The 14,928-nt window shown below is 37.4% G+C and overlaps 1 protein-coding gene across 1 annotated transcript in view; it reads left to right on the top strand.

Moving 5' to 3' along the window:
• Window positions 1-629: 629 nt before the first annotated feature.
• The window catches only part of LOC104617378 (periodic tryptophan protein 2 homolog), a gene marked incomplete at its 5' end in the record, with an annotated part of 18,430 nt that continues 4,131 nt past the window's right edge, over window positions 630-14,928 (top strand). Inside the window, 16 exons of the mRNA XM_010282677.1 lie at window positions 630-724; window positions 1,124-1,223; window positions 2,287-2,430; window positions 2,869-3,004; window positions 3,498-3,718; window positions 4,947-5,090; window positions 5,847-5,917; window positions 6,947-7,083; window positions 8,234-8,382; window positions 9,022-9,169; window positions 10,352-10,502; window positions 10,811-10,991; window positions 11,955-12,102; window positions 13,207-13,315; window positions 13,786-13,851; window positions 14,213-14,431. Of these exons, the coding sequence (XP_010280979.1) occupies window positions 630-724; window positions 1,124-1,223; window positions 2,287-2,430; window positions 2,869-3,004; window positions 3,498-3,718; window positions 4,947-5,090; window positions 5,847-5,917; window positions 6,947-7,083; window positions 8,234-8,382; window positions 9,022-9,169; window positions 10,352-10,502; window positions 10,811-10,991; window positions 11,955-12,102; window positions 13,207-13,315; window positions 13,786-13,851; window positions 14,213-14,431 (2,219 nt within the window). The remainder of the gene's footprint in view (window positions 725-1,123; window positions 1,224-2,286; window positions 2,431-2,868; window positions 3,005-3,497; window positions 3,719-4,946; window positions 5,091-5,846; window positions 5,918-6,946; window positions 7,084-8,233; window positions 8,383-9,021; window positions 9,170-10,351; window positions 10,503-10,810; window positions 10,992-11,954; window positions 12,103-13,206; window positions 13,316-13,785; window positions 13,852-14,212; window positions 14,432-14,928) is intronic.

Raw genomic sequence — 14,928 nt, 5'->3', positions numbered from 1 at the left:
GAGTCCGCGGTGTGCGTGAGGGGAGCGGTGCTCCCTGCACCGCCGGCGCCCGCAGCCCTACGTGAGCGGGTGGCCGCGCTGTGGGGGTGCAGCTGGCATGGGCTGGGGTTCTCCAGAAGGATGTGCCTTCCCAAAACGTCCTGAAAAGTCTCTGGCGTACCGTTAAAAGGTAGAAGCCTGCCTACTAGAATAACTCGAGGTGTGGCAGATTTTCTGTACCATAGAGTCTATGGGGAGAATAGGGTAAGAAGTGTGTAAAGATGTGTCTTGGAAACAAGTAAAGAGGGGAGAAATTAGTTTATATTTGATTTAGTTGTGGGTTTTATGTATGCTTCTGTCTTGTACTCTCTCTCGTCTATGGCAAAGCCATATAAGGCATATGTCATCTGCCTTTTTCTATATACCAGAATTGTGATTGATGCTCGTTATACCAGGATTCTGGTCAGGAGCCCATCTCTTACATAGTTGGTGTTTATGGGATTGTGGCAGCTAAAGAAAGTCATGGGGGCTTTACATGTGAGTTGATTCAATGTCTGTAACATAGGTATCCAACCATATTTCATTGATACCAAAAAAGACTTATTTCTACATCCTTGTACCCAATTCACTCTTTTATCTTTTTCTTGCAGTAATAAGTGTGAGACATTCCCATTGGCTACACGGCTTAATATTGTGTGCGTGGGGCTCTCTCCAGATGGAAGTCTTGCCATACTAATTGATGAAGGTACTTTCATAAAGGAGGCGTTCATTTTATAAAATAATGAAATAAAAATACAGCCTGAAGAGGAAAGTCTGTATTGCTCCATATTCAACCTTAACATAAATTAGAAGTGATCTGCTTTAAAAATTATATCAGAATTTCTGAGGAAGGTGTCTTTATTTACAGAACTTAAAAGTAACTTATTTACAGAATTCAGAAAGCGATTTGTAATTTTGATTGTATTTTTTTTTCTTAATAATATTAAGCACATTACCTTGAAAAGTTTCTGAGGAAGTAATTAATTTTGCTTCTTTCCTTTGAAAGAAATTTTCCTTTCTTTAAGGAAAGAAACTAAGCTTACAGGGTTATGGTTTCTTTGGGAACCAGATTATTTCCATGATCATCCTTTTTCTGCCCTTACAGAGGGAGCTGCCTTGCTTGTCAGTTTGATCGGTAAATGTGTGATACATCGCTTTCATTTTCATAAGCCAGTTCACAGTGTCAGCTTTTCGCCTGATGGCAAGTAAGTAAAATGTGCATGCTTTAGAACAAAACAACAGAAATTACCCTGTGAACTAGTTGTAACTATTAAGATATTCTGACCAATCTGGGGATGATAACTATTGATAAACGTAGGGGAGATTTTGAGCTGATCAGAATCGCTTTATCTGTAAAGTTGAGAGGGGAAGAAAAAAGGAAAAGCAAAGCCTTGGAAACAGATACTAGCTGGAAAGTTGCCTGTCACAGATGTTGTCTGAATATGGTGGAACTCTTAGAAACATAGGAGTCTTGCTGTGAGTCTTAACTGTTCTTGTGTTTTGGGTAAGATGGAAAGGACTTACGGGGAGGACAGTCAGTGCTGCAGAATTGCATGATGGCACTCGTGGCGGTGCATTTTCTCTGCTGACTTGGGTTAGTCTAAGACAAGTGTACTACTGAAAGAGGCACTGAATCGAGTGCCTCTTTTTGCGCCCCTTGACTGCATGGCCACTGAGCCAAAGTGTGATGACATAAATGTTAGAGGTATCAGAAGGGTGAGAGGAAGAAGTGTGGAGTTCCCCTTTTGGCAGCATTACTCCGTTAGATTGACTTAAAAGTGATTATGAAGAAGTTTTTGCTTGAAATTTGGAGTCACAGTTCTGTGTTAGGGAATTACACTGGCAATAGGACCACATTAGAGGATATGTGTAACAGGGTTGCAGACGCTTTGTGTTTGTGAAAGTGGCCAATATGTGGAGGTGAAGAGAAAAGAAATCTTGAAAAAGAATATCCTGTTTTGAATGTTTGAACTTTTCCTTCCTTTGTGAAAATTAGAGAATTAAGTACTTTATTATTCAACTTAACTGATTTTTACAGAGGGTTTTCTGTCTTATAATGCATAAGGTATACCTGTGTTCAAAAATGTGGGGGATAATATCAATGTGCAAATAATTTTCTGTAATTCGAAAGCAGTCCATATTTATCACTTCAGTAACGCAGAAACCTTTTTAACATTTTTTTGTTTCATTGTATTGCAGTCTGCAGTGAACAATTGTTTGCTTTAACAGCTTTGTGTGCAATTATGTTTCCTCCCTCCTATATGACAGAAAATTTGTGATTACAAAAGACAATGTTGCTCTTATGTACCATGCTCCTGGGAGGAAACGAGAATTTAATGCCTTTGTTCTGGACAAAACTTACTACGGTCCATATGATGAAACAACTTGTATTGACTGGACAGATGATTCCAAGTGAGTTGTTAAACTACAGCACTGTCCGCCTGCTCACATTGTTAATATTTGTATGCATGTTGCAGTCTATTTTCTTTGCTTTAAAATTCTTTTTGGGTCTTCTGTTTCTCATTCTGTCTTGAATTAAAAAAATACTGTAATTAGGCAGACTAGAAAGTATAAAATATGTATGTATTCAGGATCAACAAAGCGTTCTTGTTTGGAAATGCCTAGTTATCCATAAAAGGAATGTATCTTAGGAATGTGAGCATGGTTTACCTTTTGAATGTATTTAATCCCATCTGCCTTTGCTAGAGTTGCCAGCCTCAGTTTACAACTTGGCTGTGTGTAAAATTACTTTTAAAGTAGTGACTGGTGTCTTCCTGTTCAGAATGTTCTCCACCTAGTGAAGAGTTTTGCAAGTCAGTGTTCTAATTCAAGTGGCCTTTTCTTTTGTAGGTGTTTTGCAGTAGGGAGCAAGGACATGTCTACATGGGTGTTCGGAGCAGAACGATGGGCAAACTTGATCTACTACTCACTTGGAGGGCATAAGGATATAATAGTAGCCTGCTTTTTTGAGGAGAACAGTCTAGATGTATGTATAATCACACAATGTTACTGAATTTTAATATTAAAATAGTTGAAGCAGAACTTTTATCTGTAGGTAAAGGTGCTGACTATTTTGATAATATCTCAGAATTTAGAAAACACTTAAGTAATACGCCTCTGGATTCCTCTGCTCTGATCAGGAGTTGACAATTCCGTGAACCTTTGAAGAAGCAAACTTTAGAGGAAGAGTAAGTTGTTTAAAATTGCTGCCCCCAAAATTTACAGTTTTAAATATGAAAAAATAAGCTGTAATGCCAACTAGTAATTGGTTGCCTTCGGTCTTTTCAAAAATTATTCTCAACACAAGTGGATTTTCCGGATCAAAGCACCTTGAATTCTAGAGAACTAAGTAGTATATTATCCTAATGATAGAGTGCAGACTTGCTAACCCTTCTGCAATTCTGTATTCATAACAAGACAGCAGAGTACAAAACATAGGTATTATGTAGTAATCATACGTTTGTGTGTTTGTATTCTAGCTGTACACGATTAGCCAAGATGCAGCGCTCTGTGTGTGGCAGTGTGATACAGAGCTTGATGGTTTGAAGCCCATGCCCCCTAAAGATGCAGCTAGGGAAAAGAATGCAGCAAAAAATGATGAAGAGTTTCTTGAAGAGCCAAAGGGTGAAGAAATTCGCGGAAAAGCCAATCCAAATGACCAGGAGACTAGAGAAAAAGTTAAATACTCTCGTGTCGCAAAGTAAGTGATTTTCAGTTTTCTAGATTGTGGGGTTTACTATATTGGGCTTTTTGCACCCTTTATCGCTCACTCAAAGCAATATAAAACTCTACCCAGGATTTAGTAATTTACTATAGATCCCATTTTAAATTGTTTCAGTAGAACACCTGTTTGTCTTACCTTGACTATATGAAGGTTGATACCCTTCACCATCAGAATAATAAGTCAGTGTAACTTTAATAATATAATAAATACTCATTTATGTTGTATGTTTTAGTGATTGAAACTCAAAAAGTGTAATGAGATCTTTAGTACAGTATCCTCTAAGTATACAGGCTTTGAGTTCTTGCAAGAAGAGATTGGTTGACTTGAAGAGGTGACAGCAATGTTTTATAAAGCTCATCAGCCTCTTTGGTAAACTACTTGGAGATGCCTTCCTGAAGGATCTCCTTATATGTTCACATCAAAGGAGACACGTCTTACAAAGAATAATCCAGTTTTAAGATAGTCACAGCATTTAGCTTTGCTTGAAGAAGGATAATGTTCATAGGCAGTCTCTTCGGTCAGTGGAGCGAGGAGAGACGGGATGGATGTAGGAGCCAGTTGGGAACACCTGACATCAGGCTTCTGTTCCCAGTCTGGCTGTAAAGGAAGTATTAAGAAAGGACCCTACCCCAACCCAGGTTAGCCTCAGGGAACCACTTCCAGACTGAAGAAATTTGGAGTATACAACTGTTGGGTAATGTTCAGATGCTCTTTTATTTGACCATCATGTGGTGCTTATCTTTTTAATTCTATTAAGAGATACAGCTACAAAGAAACTGAGGAAGCCGCCTTCACCCCGCATGTAGTATTAAAGACTATTGCTTCAGTTCCTCTGTAAGAGGACTCGCCTATAGAAGGATAACCAGTGAATTCATGAGTCGCCCATATTGGCATTAGATGATCAAAAGGAAATGCGCAGCACAGTTCCTCTGAGGTTACCTTTTAGTCCCCTTCATTGCATGTGATCCGATGCTACTTCCAATAATCACATTACTGTAGCAGCTATAAACATTGAGGAAAAGAAGAGAATTAGTTTTCACTAGCTACCTGAAGTATGTATATTTAGCAATTTCTGGAATTACTGCTTTTTGGTTTTATCGTAGGATACCTTGATTAAAATATGTGACCCATATTGAAATGTAACTATAACGGCATACTTTTCTTTAGCATTCAGTTTGTTTTTTTCTTATTTCTCTGATGCCAGGTATTTTTTCAATAAAGAGGGAGATTTTAATAACCTGACATCTGCAGCTTATCACAAGAAAACACACCTTTTAGTTACTGGTTTTGCCTCTGGAATCTTTCATCTTCATGAACTTCCAGATTTCAATTTGATCCACTCCTTGAGGTGAGATACGGGGTTGTGGCTGGTTTGGGGTTTTATGGTTTTGTGTGTGTGGTATGTTGTTTTTTGTGGGAGAGAGGTGGGGTTAGTTGGTTGTTTGAGAACACACTGTGTTTAGTAGTGAAGGATGAATAAATAACAAGAGCACAAAAGTCTTAAGCGTTGAGTATCTATTTAGTATTATAATTTCTAGAAAGACAGAATTCTAGTTAGACTTCTGTAATAAGTACCATACAAATCCATTCCATAGCTTATTATGGAAAAGTGAGGTCTGAATGAGGAACTCCTGAGTAGTTAGTTGTTGGCTATAGATTTCTTCAACACTTTGGACTTTATATTGTCAGTTTCTTTGTAGAAAATAAATATAGTATCTGAAAAAAGTAGTCCTGCATATGTAAAACTATCTGTAAATTGTCTCTAAGTTGAAGAATAAAAACGTAATTCTTTTCCATTGCTGTACGATGCTAGCTAAAGAACGCATAACTTCCCTGTATAAAAAAATATTCAACGTGGGGAGTTCTGCTCTGTGCTGGCAAGTACATCTCTCTGTTCTGAGTAAGGCAGTATTGTCTGTTTGATGCTTTTGAGCATAATAAAGGAAAGAATTTGTATGCTGCTTTTGATGTTACAGTGATGCAAAAATTCAGTAAAGTAATCCATGAACTTGCTTGAAGAGAGGAAGTAAACCCTAGATTTAAAGTTTTATCACACAAGGCGTGAAAATGCAAGTTTGTTTATTGGGTAATTCTCTTACTTCAGTATTTCAGACCAAAGGATAGCTTCTATTTCTATCAACTGTACTGGTGACTGGATTGCCTTCGGATGTTCAGGTTTGTAACTTCTTTTTGTCCGTATTCATGGAAGAATGAGGAATGTTGTGGACATGCAAGTCCAAATTCTTCTTACACTTCTTGACTCCAAATGTTAAATTTTTGTTAATAATTTATAGCCTCACCTCCGTAGTGTCTAGGTACAGTAAAGAAAGTATCCTTAATCAGTTTCTCTTTGCAGAATTCTTGTGATTCAGGGAAATGTGTTGTTGACAAAGGAAAAAAGAGGTGATTACTCTTAAATCATACATGAAAACTCAAGCAAAATTAGAATAAAGCCCCATATCCCTTGAATATGACTCATCCTTAGCATAGTTTATAATATGCTTTCATTCTGGGCCCAGTCTCTTCCTTTGCTACTTGTTGCTCATTTTGCCATTTTGCAGAGCTACCTGGATGTTCCAGTTTTCCCACCCTTTATATGCAGCCCTGGTTTTCTTTCCAACTCTTATTAAAAAAACGTAAAAGTAAGAAGTTACCATCTTCTTTACAGCCCATGAGCTTGAGAAATGGAGTATTGGAAAGCCTAAGGCTACCTTGGGTATTCATGCAGTGACCAGTTAGTAAGGCACTTGCCAGTCAGATAGTTACTCTGTCTTAAAGATGAAATACACTGTTGAGGCTTTACATTACTCTTCTGTCACTATTTTTACAACACAGTTTTGATTTGCATTACATACCTTGGATTTTAAAAAACAATTTTTATGAATTGACATAAACATGAAAATAGACTTTTGTCCTAATGTATTTCTGGTTTTTGTCTGTTTATCAGCATGTATCTCTGTTACCCAAGCTGGTTGATAGCATTGCTGTTGTGGTATTGAGAATATTAAACCAAGTAACAGCTCCTGGTTGTTGAGGAAAGTTGCCTTGAACTTACTAGAGGAGAAGTTGTTTTATTAGGATTGATAGGTGCATAGTGCAACCTGTCTGCATCAACCTTTTTATGTTGCTTGCAAGTATGTCTTTTGTGGCTTGCATTTGCAGAGTCCCATCATTGTAGTCATAATTCTGGTTAATTTCTTACAGGTTTGGGTCAGCTCCTGGTGTGGGAATGGCAAAGCGAGTCCTACGTGCTGAAGCAGCAAGGCCATTTCAACAGCATGGTTTCGTTAGCATATTCTCCAGATGGACAATACATCGTAACTGGAGGGGAGGATGGGAAAGTAAGTGAAGCAGTATTACTGAAATAAGAACCTAAATCTTAATAATACAGTAAGCAGCCTGAATTTCCTGTTTATGCAGAAAGTTCTGTTATTGTAACTGATACATATTTTTCTTAATATGAAGTCACAATTTTTTGTCTTCACTTTTCTTAAATGTTTGGATTTTTCTCTGTAGAGCATATATATTTAAATTTGTTATTTTTGGTATCCTCTGCAAATTGCATCACTTTGCACTTTTTAGCAGGTGATTTTTTTATATTATGATACACGCAGTCACCATAAGATCTAATTCTCAATGTTAATTTATGTATACTTGTGGTGGTTCCATGATATTTTACGATGAATGAGCTTCAGTCACCCAAATTCATGCCCTTTTAATAATTAGTTTTGATATGAAATTCATTTCAAACTATTTATAAAAGTGCAATTCCTAAACAGATTTTTCTGAAACGTACTGTTGCAGAAGCTTGCTATTTAGAAGAAAAACTAGCTTCTCGTGGATGGCTTGTATTGAAATGATAGGCTACGTGTACAGGTACTTTTTTTTTTTTAAAGGTGTCTTGTAGAGTAATCCTATAATCTCTTGGCATGTAAATGGGACAAAGATAGTATCTTGTTTCCTATTGAAACTTCTGAATGTCTGAAAAAAAGACCTGCCACTTCATGGTTTCTGCCATTCAGATTTAAACTTGACCAAACCCCAGAAGTCTCAATAGCTAAATGTGTAACATTTTTGTTTGGAAAGAAGATTGAAATAACATCTCAATTGTAACTTCTGGAATGGCTTCACAGTTGGTTTTGAATTTGACACTTGTCTTATTAGTGGATAGCCCAAAGCTTGGGAGCCTGAGATGCTCAGCAAGTGCTATAGCTTTCCTTGAAAATTAGCTTTGTTTTAATTTTTTTTTTGTCTGTTTCCGCTTAGATTTTCATGTTGTATATGTGTCTTTAGGGGTTTAATGGTAGGCTGTGGACCTGTTTGTCTTGCACAGAATTCCTTACTGTGCAAGGTACTGATGGTACTGAAAGTCCTTTATGATGTTGCAGAGTTTTAGTACTAACTTTTATTTACTCTTCTGCTGCCTTACCCTTACTTTCTGTCTGAACTGATAATGGAGATCTAAGAAGGCTTTTCTTGTCTCTCTTGCAGGTGAAAGTGTGGAACACTTCAAGCAGCTTTTGTTTTGTCACTTTTACAGAACATAACAGTGGTGTAACTGCTGTAACTTTTACTTCCAATGGTTATGTAATTTTGAGTGCTTCCCTAGATGGAACAGTGCGTGCCTTTGATCTACACAGGTAACTTTTTACAAAGCTTTTGTGTCTCATTTAGTCTTCAGCTTTCACCCCCCAAAATAAGCAAACTGCTGATTGCATGTTTCAATTTGAAGTTGCACAAATGTGAGTACTCCTTTATTCATTTTTGGTTAAGCCTTTGATTCAAATTTAGATAGTAATTAGGGATCCCGTCACTCCATCCAGTTTCTGTGAAGAAAATTCTGGAAGAACTTTCTCAGAGAAGCTAGAAATCCAATAAGATCATTGTCTAGCTCTACTACTCAAATGGGGGGAAGGCACTTGTCTAATACAATGTTTGCCATAATTTTAGTGGTTGAGCCATTATAATACAACTGTGTACCGAACTGGATGTGTAAACAAGCCTGTGCTTTCTAAAGAATGGACACATGCTATGTAATAGAAGAAAGCTCTTCTGTTTGAGTTTTTTTGGTTGTTATTTCTGCAGGTAATAATACGTTTTTTGAGTCGTGGAATCATGCTGAGGCATTGCATCTAATTTTATACAAAGAATATTTTTTATGTAGCTAGTTAAAAGATTTTACAAGTAAAATTAAAACCTTTTTTTTTAAATACGTTAATAAAAAATCTGTTTATATTTACCTAAAATGTTCTCATAATTTATTCTCACACTTACAACAGATACCGCAATTTCCGTACATTTACTTCTCCGCGACCAAGTCAGTTCTCTTGTTTAGCTGCGGACTCCAGTGGTGAGATTGTGTCAGCTGGTTCCCAGGATTCCTTTGAAATATTCATCTGGTCAATGCAGAGTGGGAGGCTGCTAGATGTAAGAACCTATGATTTTGGAGGGCTTGAATTTAACACGTAATATAGATAGTGATGATACTTTGGGATAAGTTGGAGGGTTTTAATACAGCATAGAGTGTTTTGTTGTGTTTATATAACAGCAATTGTCTCAGAATTTTTTTATTTATTGCATGGAGGCTATTCTAGGTTTGTGTGGGAAATAGTTTTTAGAGTTTTTGAGTAATGAGCTCTTTCTAGCTGATGAAGTAATGCTATTATTGCTGAGCTAACACATGGGCATGAGAGTCTTTCCTCCAGTAGTTGTTCAGATGGTCTTTTCTACATATTTTCTGCAGGTAATGAAGAAATTGTAGGTGCTGCCCTAACATTGATACCGTTTTTGTGGACAGTTTTGCTGGAGCAGAACAGGGGCACAATTTCTTGTGTAGAACATTTTTATTGTGTAGGGCGAGAAAACTATTAAGTTAAATCCCCACTGTCTTGCTGCTAGTTTGAAATGCATTCTTTTCAGAGTAGTTGTAATAAAGGAGGGACATAGAACTTCCAAGCAAATCAAACTAATTTGCTATTTTCAGCTCCTAAGCATTATTGTACATCCAGTACAAGTAGATGAACTTAGCGATTCATGTATTTAATTTGGCATAGCTGTTGAATACAGATCAATAATAGTAACTCAGCATACACTTGAGTGGATCTCCAGGGTTTTGAGTGTAGTTTCTTTCCTTGATTTCTTTTGAGAGGAATAGGAGCTCCATGCTATTAAAAAAAAAAAACAAAAAACTATATTACTCTTATTCACAGTTTTTTTTATTAGTGCATTTTCTTAAATGTTTTCAGCTGCAGGACATACTGAATTCTCAGAGCAATGACTTGCTTTTTCACAGGTGGCCTGATCATTCTGATAGGAGAGGGGAAAAGAAAGTGCACCATATTCCTAAGTCTTGGTCTCTAAAGAGACCACAAAGGTGGTTATAGATGCCTATGCAGTGGTAGCACTTCAGTGAATTTTTTTAAAACTTCTGAAAATAAAAAGTTGAGAATCACTAGTATGTTATCATGCCACGTGTCCAAAAGTGACCTGAAGCATGTGTGGACAAGTTAGGCATGGTTTCATTGCTGTATTTAGAGTTTACTGAATGCAGACTACATGAATTTCAGTTTCTTTTACCTAATTCCATGTTGCCTTTTCTTCTTTTATTAGGTCTTGTCAGGTCATGAGGGCCCCATCAGCAGTTTGTCCTTTAACCCAATGAAGTGTGTTCTAGCTAGTGCCTCTTGGGATAAAACTGTCAAGTTATGGGATATGTTAGACAGCTGGAGAACTAAGGAGACACTAATACTGAACTCGGATGGTAATCTTTATTTCATCTTGCATAAATACAAAAATATTACCAAAAGTATTTCAAGCATGAACAACAGAACATGTCAAATGCAGACAGTCTTCTTCTTGGTAGTGAAACCCAAAAGTTGAGATAATTATCTGTTGTACTTAGCTAACAATGCAAGAAATCGTTTTTATTTAATACTAGCTCTAGCTTTATAATTAGCTATGTAGTCCAGAGAAGAAGTACAGTCATACTTGTTACTCTAGCTTTTTCTGGTAGTTGAGACAAGATCCTAGATCTGACTGCATTTTTACTGTTAATTAAATTCTTTGCAGTTCTTGTTGTTGCTTTTCGTCCTGATGGCAAGGAGCTTGCAGTTGCTGCTTTGAATGGACAGATAACATTTTGGGATCCTGAAAATGCAGTGCAAACTGGATCAATTGAGGGAAGGCATGATCTTCAGATGGGAAGGAAGGAGCTTGATAAAATAACTGCCAAACAAGCAGCTAAGGGAAAGTAAGTAAATGAGATTGCAGTGAAAAGAGGGTGCCACACTGGCTTTTGCTTTTTAATTGTTTCTTTCTATTTGTTTTTTACGTGAAGATTTCACAGTGCATCTGCTGTTCAAATATTTTGATTCTGATGTTGGAGTTTAAAAGACTGCCTGACTTGACATCTGGGTGGATCCTTTTTGTCTTTTGCCGTGTTCACCCACTGATCAACATAATTCTGAGCATCTGTTCTTTTTCTTCAGTTATAAATTTGGGTTGCCAGCATGATATTAAGCTTTTTATGACAAGTTGTTAATTGGCTAAATGTGATAGGTTTTAAGTGAGTATCTTGTTACATAGGTACTAGTAGGTAACTACTAGTGTGTAGAAACTGTTACTTTTTAAAAAAATGTAAATAGGCTGTGGATTTTATTACATGTTACTATATGTGTGAAGTAGTGTTTAAAGGCAAGTTGAATTCGTGTGCTGTCAAAAAGTTCAAAAAGTGTAATACAGAAGTCGTGTTTCATTCTTCTCTTTTTTTCCTTGAGCCTCTTTTTTTTTTTTCCCATATAGCTCCCCCTCAAAACAAAATGAAAAAAGGAAACAATGACTTTCTGGAAAAAAGTGTGGTTTTTTGGTGATGAGTTCTCAACGATCTCTTTAAAACATTTGTTTTTTCTCTAGCTCTTCTGACCATCCTTGGTGTTGTGTAGGATGTAGTTGAGAGCTCATTCATTGAGCTGCAACTCAGAATCAGAAGTATGGAAGTACTTCAGAAAGCTGTTGAAGTTCTAAGTTCTTTGTGATTCATAGTAAAGCACCAAGTACTTGTTTGTGGTGAACGGTTTTGTTTAAGTGTGTTAAGTACATATTGGGTAAATTAAGACCTCCACTTTTTCAGTGGAATGGTCTGTGTCTTCACAATACTCATGTCTTAGCTCAGATGTGGCAGTGAAATTAACTACTTTCTCTTTTTCTTTACTAGATCTTTTACTACTCTGTGTTACTCGGCAGATGGTCAGTCTGTTTTGGCAGGTGGATTGTCAAAATTTGTCTGTATATATAATGTCAAGGAACAGATTCTTATGAAAAAATTTGAAATTTCATGCAACTTTTCTTTAGATGCAATGGAGGTATGTGACCACAGGAGTCAGGTTTTTTCATTTCCCCTCCCCACCCACAAGACTGGTTTTGGTATAGCATCTCGTTTAAGTGGGGTTCATGAATGTTTTGTTAAGCATAGGTTAATTTCCTTGTTTTTGTGCAGGAGGGTGGTAAGGAAATATTTCTCAGAAAACAAAATTACTTCCTGACACTTAGCTAACTCAAGTCTTGCCAGATTGCAGTGTGTTTGTATTGAATGAGCAGAATGCTTAAACATAGTTAAGTCAGTTGGCACTTAACTTAAAATTGAAAAGAATGTACAAAAGTTTAAATTATCAATATTTTGTACTAAGCGAACTTTCCCTGGGTGTCAGTTAACAAAGTGTTAACAAAGATATGAAGGATTTTATTGTGGACACACACAGTAACTTCACTGTCCTTTACAAACTCTGTTTGGGAATATTGCCAAATGCAAAATTCAATTCCTTTAAAGTGAATGATGAAAAGCATCAGAAGGAAAAAATTCCAGTAACCCTTCTTAACATCCCCTTACCTGGAGGACTGATGATTGTTCCAGTGTTCATGTCAGGCTGTATTTGACTGTGGTTCCAAATGTATTCCTTTGATGGCAGTGGTTTGTAAAGCAGCCTTTGTTTCTCTGCTGCCCTCTATTGTGCTAGTGTAGCTCAACATATGCCTTAAAAGGATCCCAGAAGTGAGCCAGTTGGAAAAGAATCCCAGATGGGATAGATGTTTAAAACTGGGGGACATGGAGGTCCCTAAAACAGTGCAGTTACGGAGCCTGAAGGGGAGGAAGAGTAAGACTGCATCTGAGGAAATGTGTGTCTCTTAAGTAGAACAACATTATAATACATGAAACCACAGTCTAAACTGAGTTGTGCTGTTCTAAGGCCTTTAGAATGAAGCAGCCTGATTCTCATCTGTGGTTGGATGCATCTATTGCCCGCTGTTGTGAAATTGTCAGTTTCCTCCATGATTTTGGAGAAACTTCTGGAAGAAAGTGCGAAGAAATAATCACTAGATAACTCCTGAATGTTACTGAGAATTTTCAATTAATATAGATGTTTGAGAGGAGATTCAGTGCAGTGAATGGAACTTATGTGTTTTTCTAGGAATACTTAGATCGGAGAAAGATGACTGAATTTGGCAGCATGGCTTTGATTGATGAAGGGGCTGGAGGTGAAGATGGTGTTGCTATTCCTCTTCCTGGAGTAAAGAGAGGTATGGGTTTTGGCTTTGCTGTCTTGTTACTAGTTTTATCTGGCTCAAAAGCTTTGACGTAGAGTCAATACCAGATAAGAAGGATTTGTATTGTTCTGCTCAGTTTTAAAGTTAGTATTACCGGAATGTTTTGTAGCCGCAGTGATCTGTTACACAAGTGTTCAGCTGATGTATGGGTGGGTCCTTTTGCATAGTAGAAGCAACAGGAAACAGAAGGTCCTGTGATCTCCTGGATATGGAACGCAGCAGTTGTGATTTCCTTTTCAAAGAGCAAAACTCAGTCCCACCACTTACTTTAGCTGTAAGATCTTTTGGACGTGAACTGTCCGTTACTTACCCTGTCTTTAACTCTGCCAGATTTTTGGCATGTTACGCATTATTTTTCAGCATAATGATAACAGCATAGTTAGAGTTGATAACTAGACAGCAAACTTTGAATATATTAAATCACTTCTAAACTTCTTTTTTAGGTGACATGAGTTATCGACACTTTAAACCAGAAATAAGAGTGACTTGCCTGCGATTTTGTCCTACAGGTGAGTATTGACAATTAACGTAGGATTTTTTAATTCTATATAAAACAAGCAAAAGAGTAGAACATTGGAGGAGTTAATAATGAAGTACAGATGCCTTGGAGATGGTGTCTCTGGATGTTATACAGTGCTGCTATGTTTGCAGTCTAGTTTCCTGTGTAGTGGATAATTAGGAAACTTAAGTGCACATCACTTTCAGCTGGTATTTTTTACAAGCATTGTCATTGCTGACAGGTCCATAAGTGATGCATGATTTTGGTCTTACCCACTTCTTGTAAGCAATGAATGTCATCTGTTTATCATTACTCTTCTGTTTCCATCCCAGAAAACCCAGCTTTGTTCTTAAATATTACTTCTCTTCTAGGACGAAGCTGGGCAGCCACCACCACAGAGGGTCTTCTTATCTATTCACTGGATGCTGGGCTAATTTTTGATCCTTTTGAGCTGGATATTGATGTTACACCCAGCAATATACACAAAACACTGCGTCAGAAGGAATACACTATGGCTATGATCATGGCCTTCAAGCTGAATGAAAAGAAATTAATTCAGGAGGTCATAGAGGCTGTACCTAGCAATGAAGGTAAGGGCATCATCCATTAAATTTGACAGAGCTAGCTGTAAACGGAGACGTATAAGCCAAGTAAGTTGAACTGTAAAGGGCAGAGTTTAGCTGGGGGCAGATGTGGAGTTACAACATTGGTATTTAAGGACTTTCTACTGTAGCTCTCTACAACTACCTGAAAGGGGGTTGTGGTGAGGTCGGTGTTGGTCTCTTCTCCCAAGTAACCAGCAATAGTGGTTGGACGCCAGGGGAGGTTTAGATTGGATATTAGGAAAAATTTCTTCACCGAGCGGGTGGTCAAGCATTGGAACAGGCTGCCCAGTGAGGTGGTGGAGTCGCCATCTCTGGAAGTGTTCAAAAAACATGTGGATGTGGCACTTCAGGACATGGTTTAGGGAACATGGTGGCGCTGGATTAATGGTTGGACTTGATGATTTTGAAGGTCCTTTCCAACCTTAATGATTCTGTGATTCTGTAAAGAGGAAGGGGTGGTCTTTTGTAAAAAAAAAAAAAAA

The sequence above is a fragment of the Phaethon lepturus genome, unplaced genomic scaffold (assembly GCF_000687285.1).
Source record: "Phaethon lepturus isolate BGI_N335 unplaced genomic scaffold, ASM68728v1 scaffold57602, whole genome shotgun sequence".
Lineage (NCBI taxonomy): Eukaryota > Metazoa > Chordata > Aves > Phaethontiformes > Phaethontidae > Phaethon > Phaethon lepturus.
This window is presented reverse-complemented; position numbering and strand designations above follow the sequence as displayed.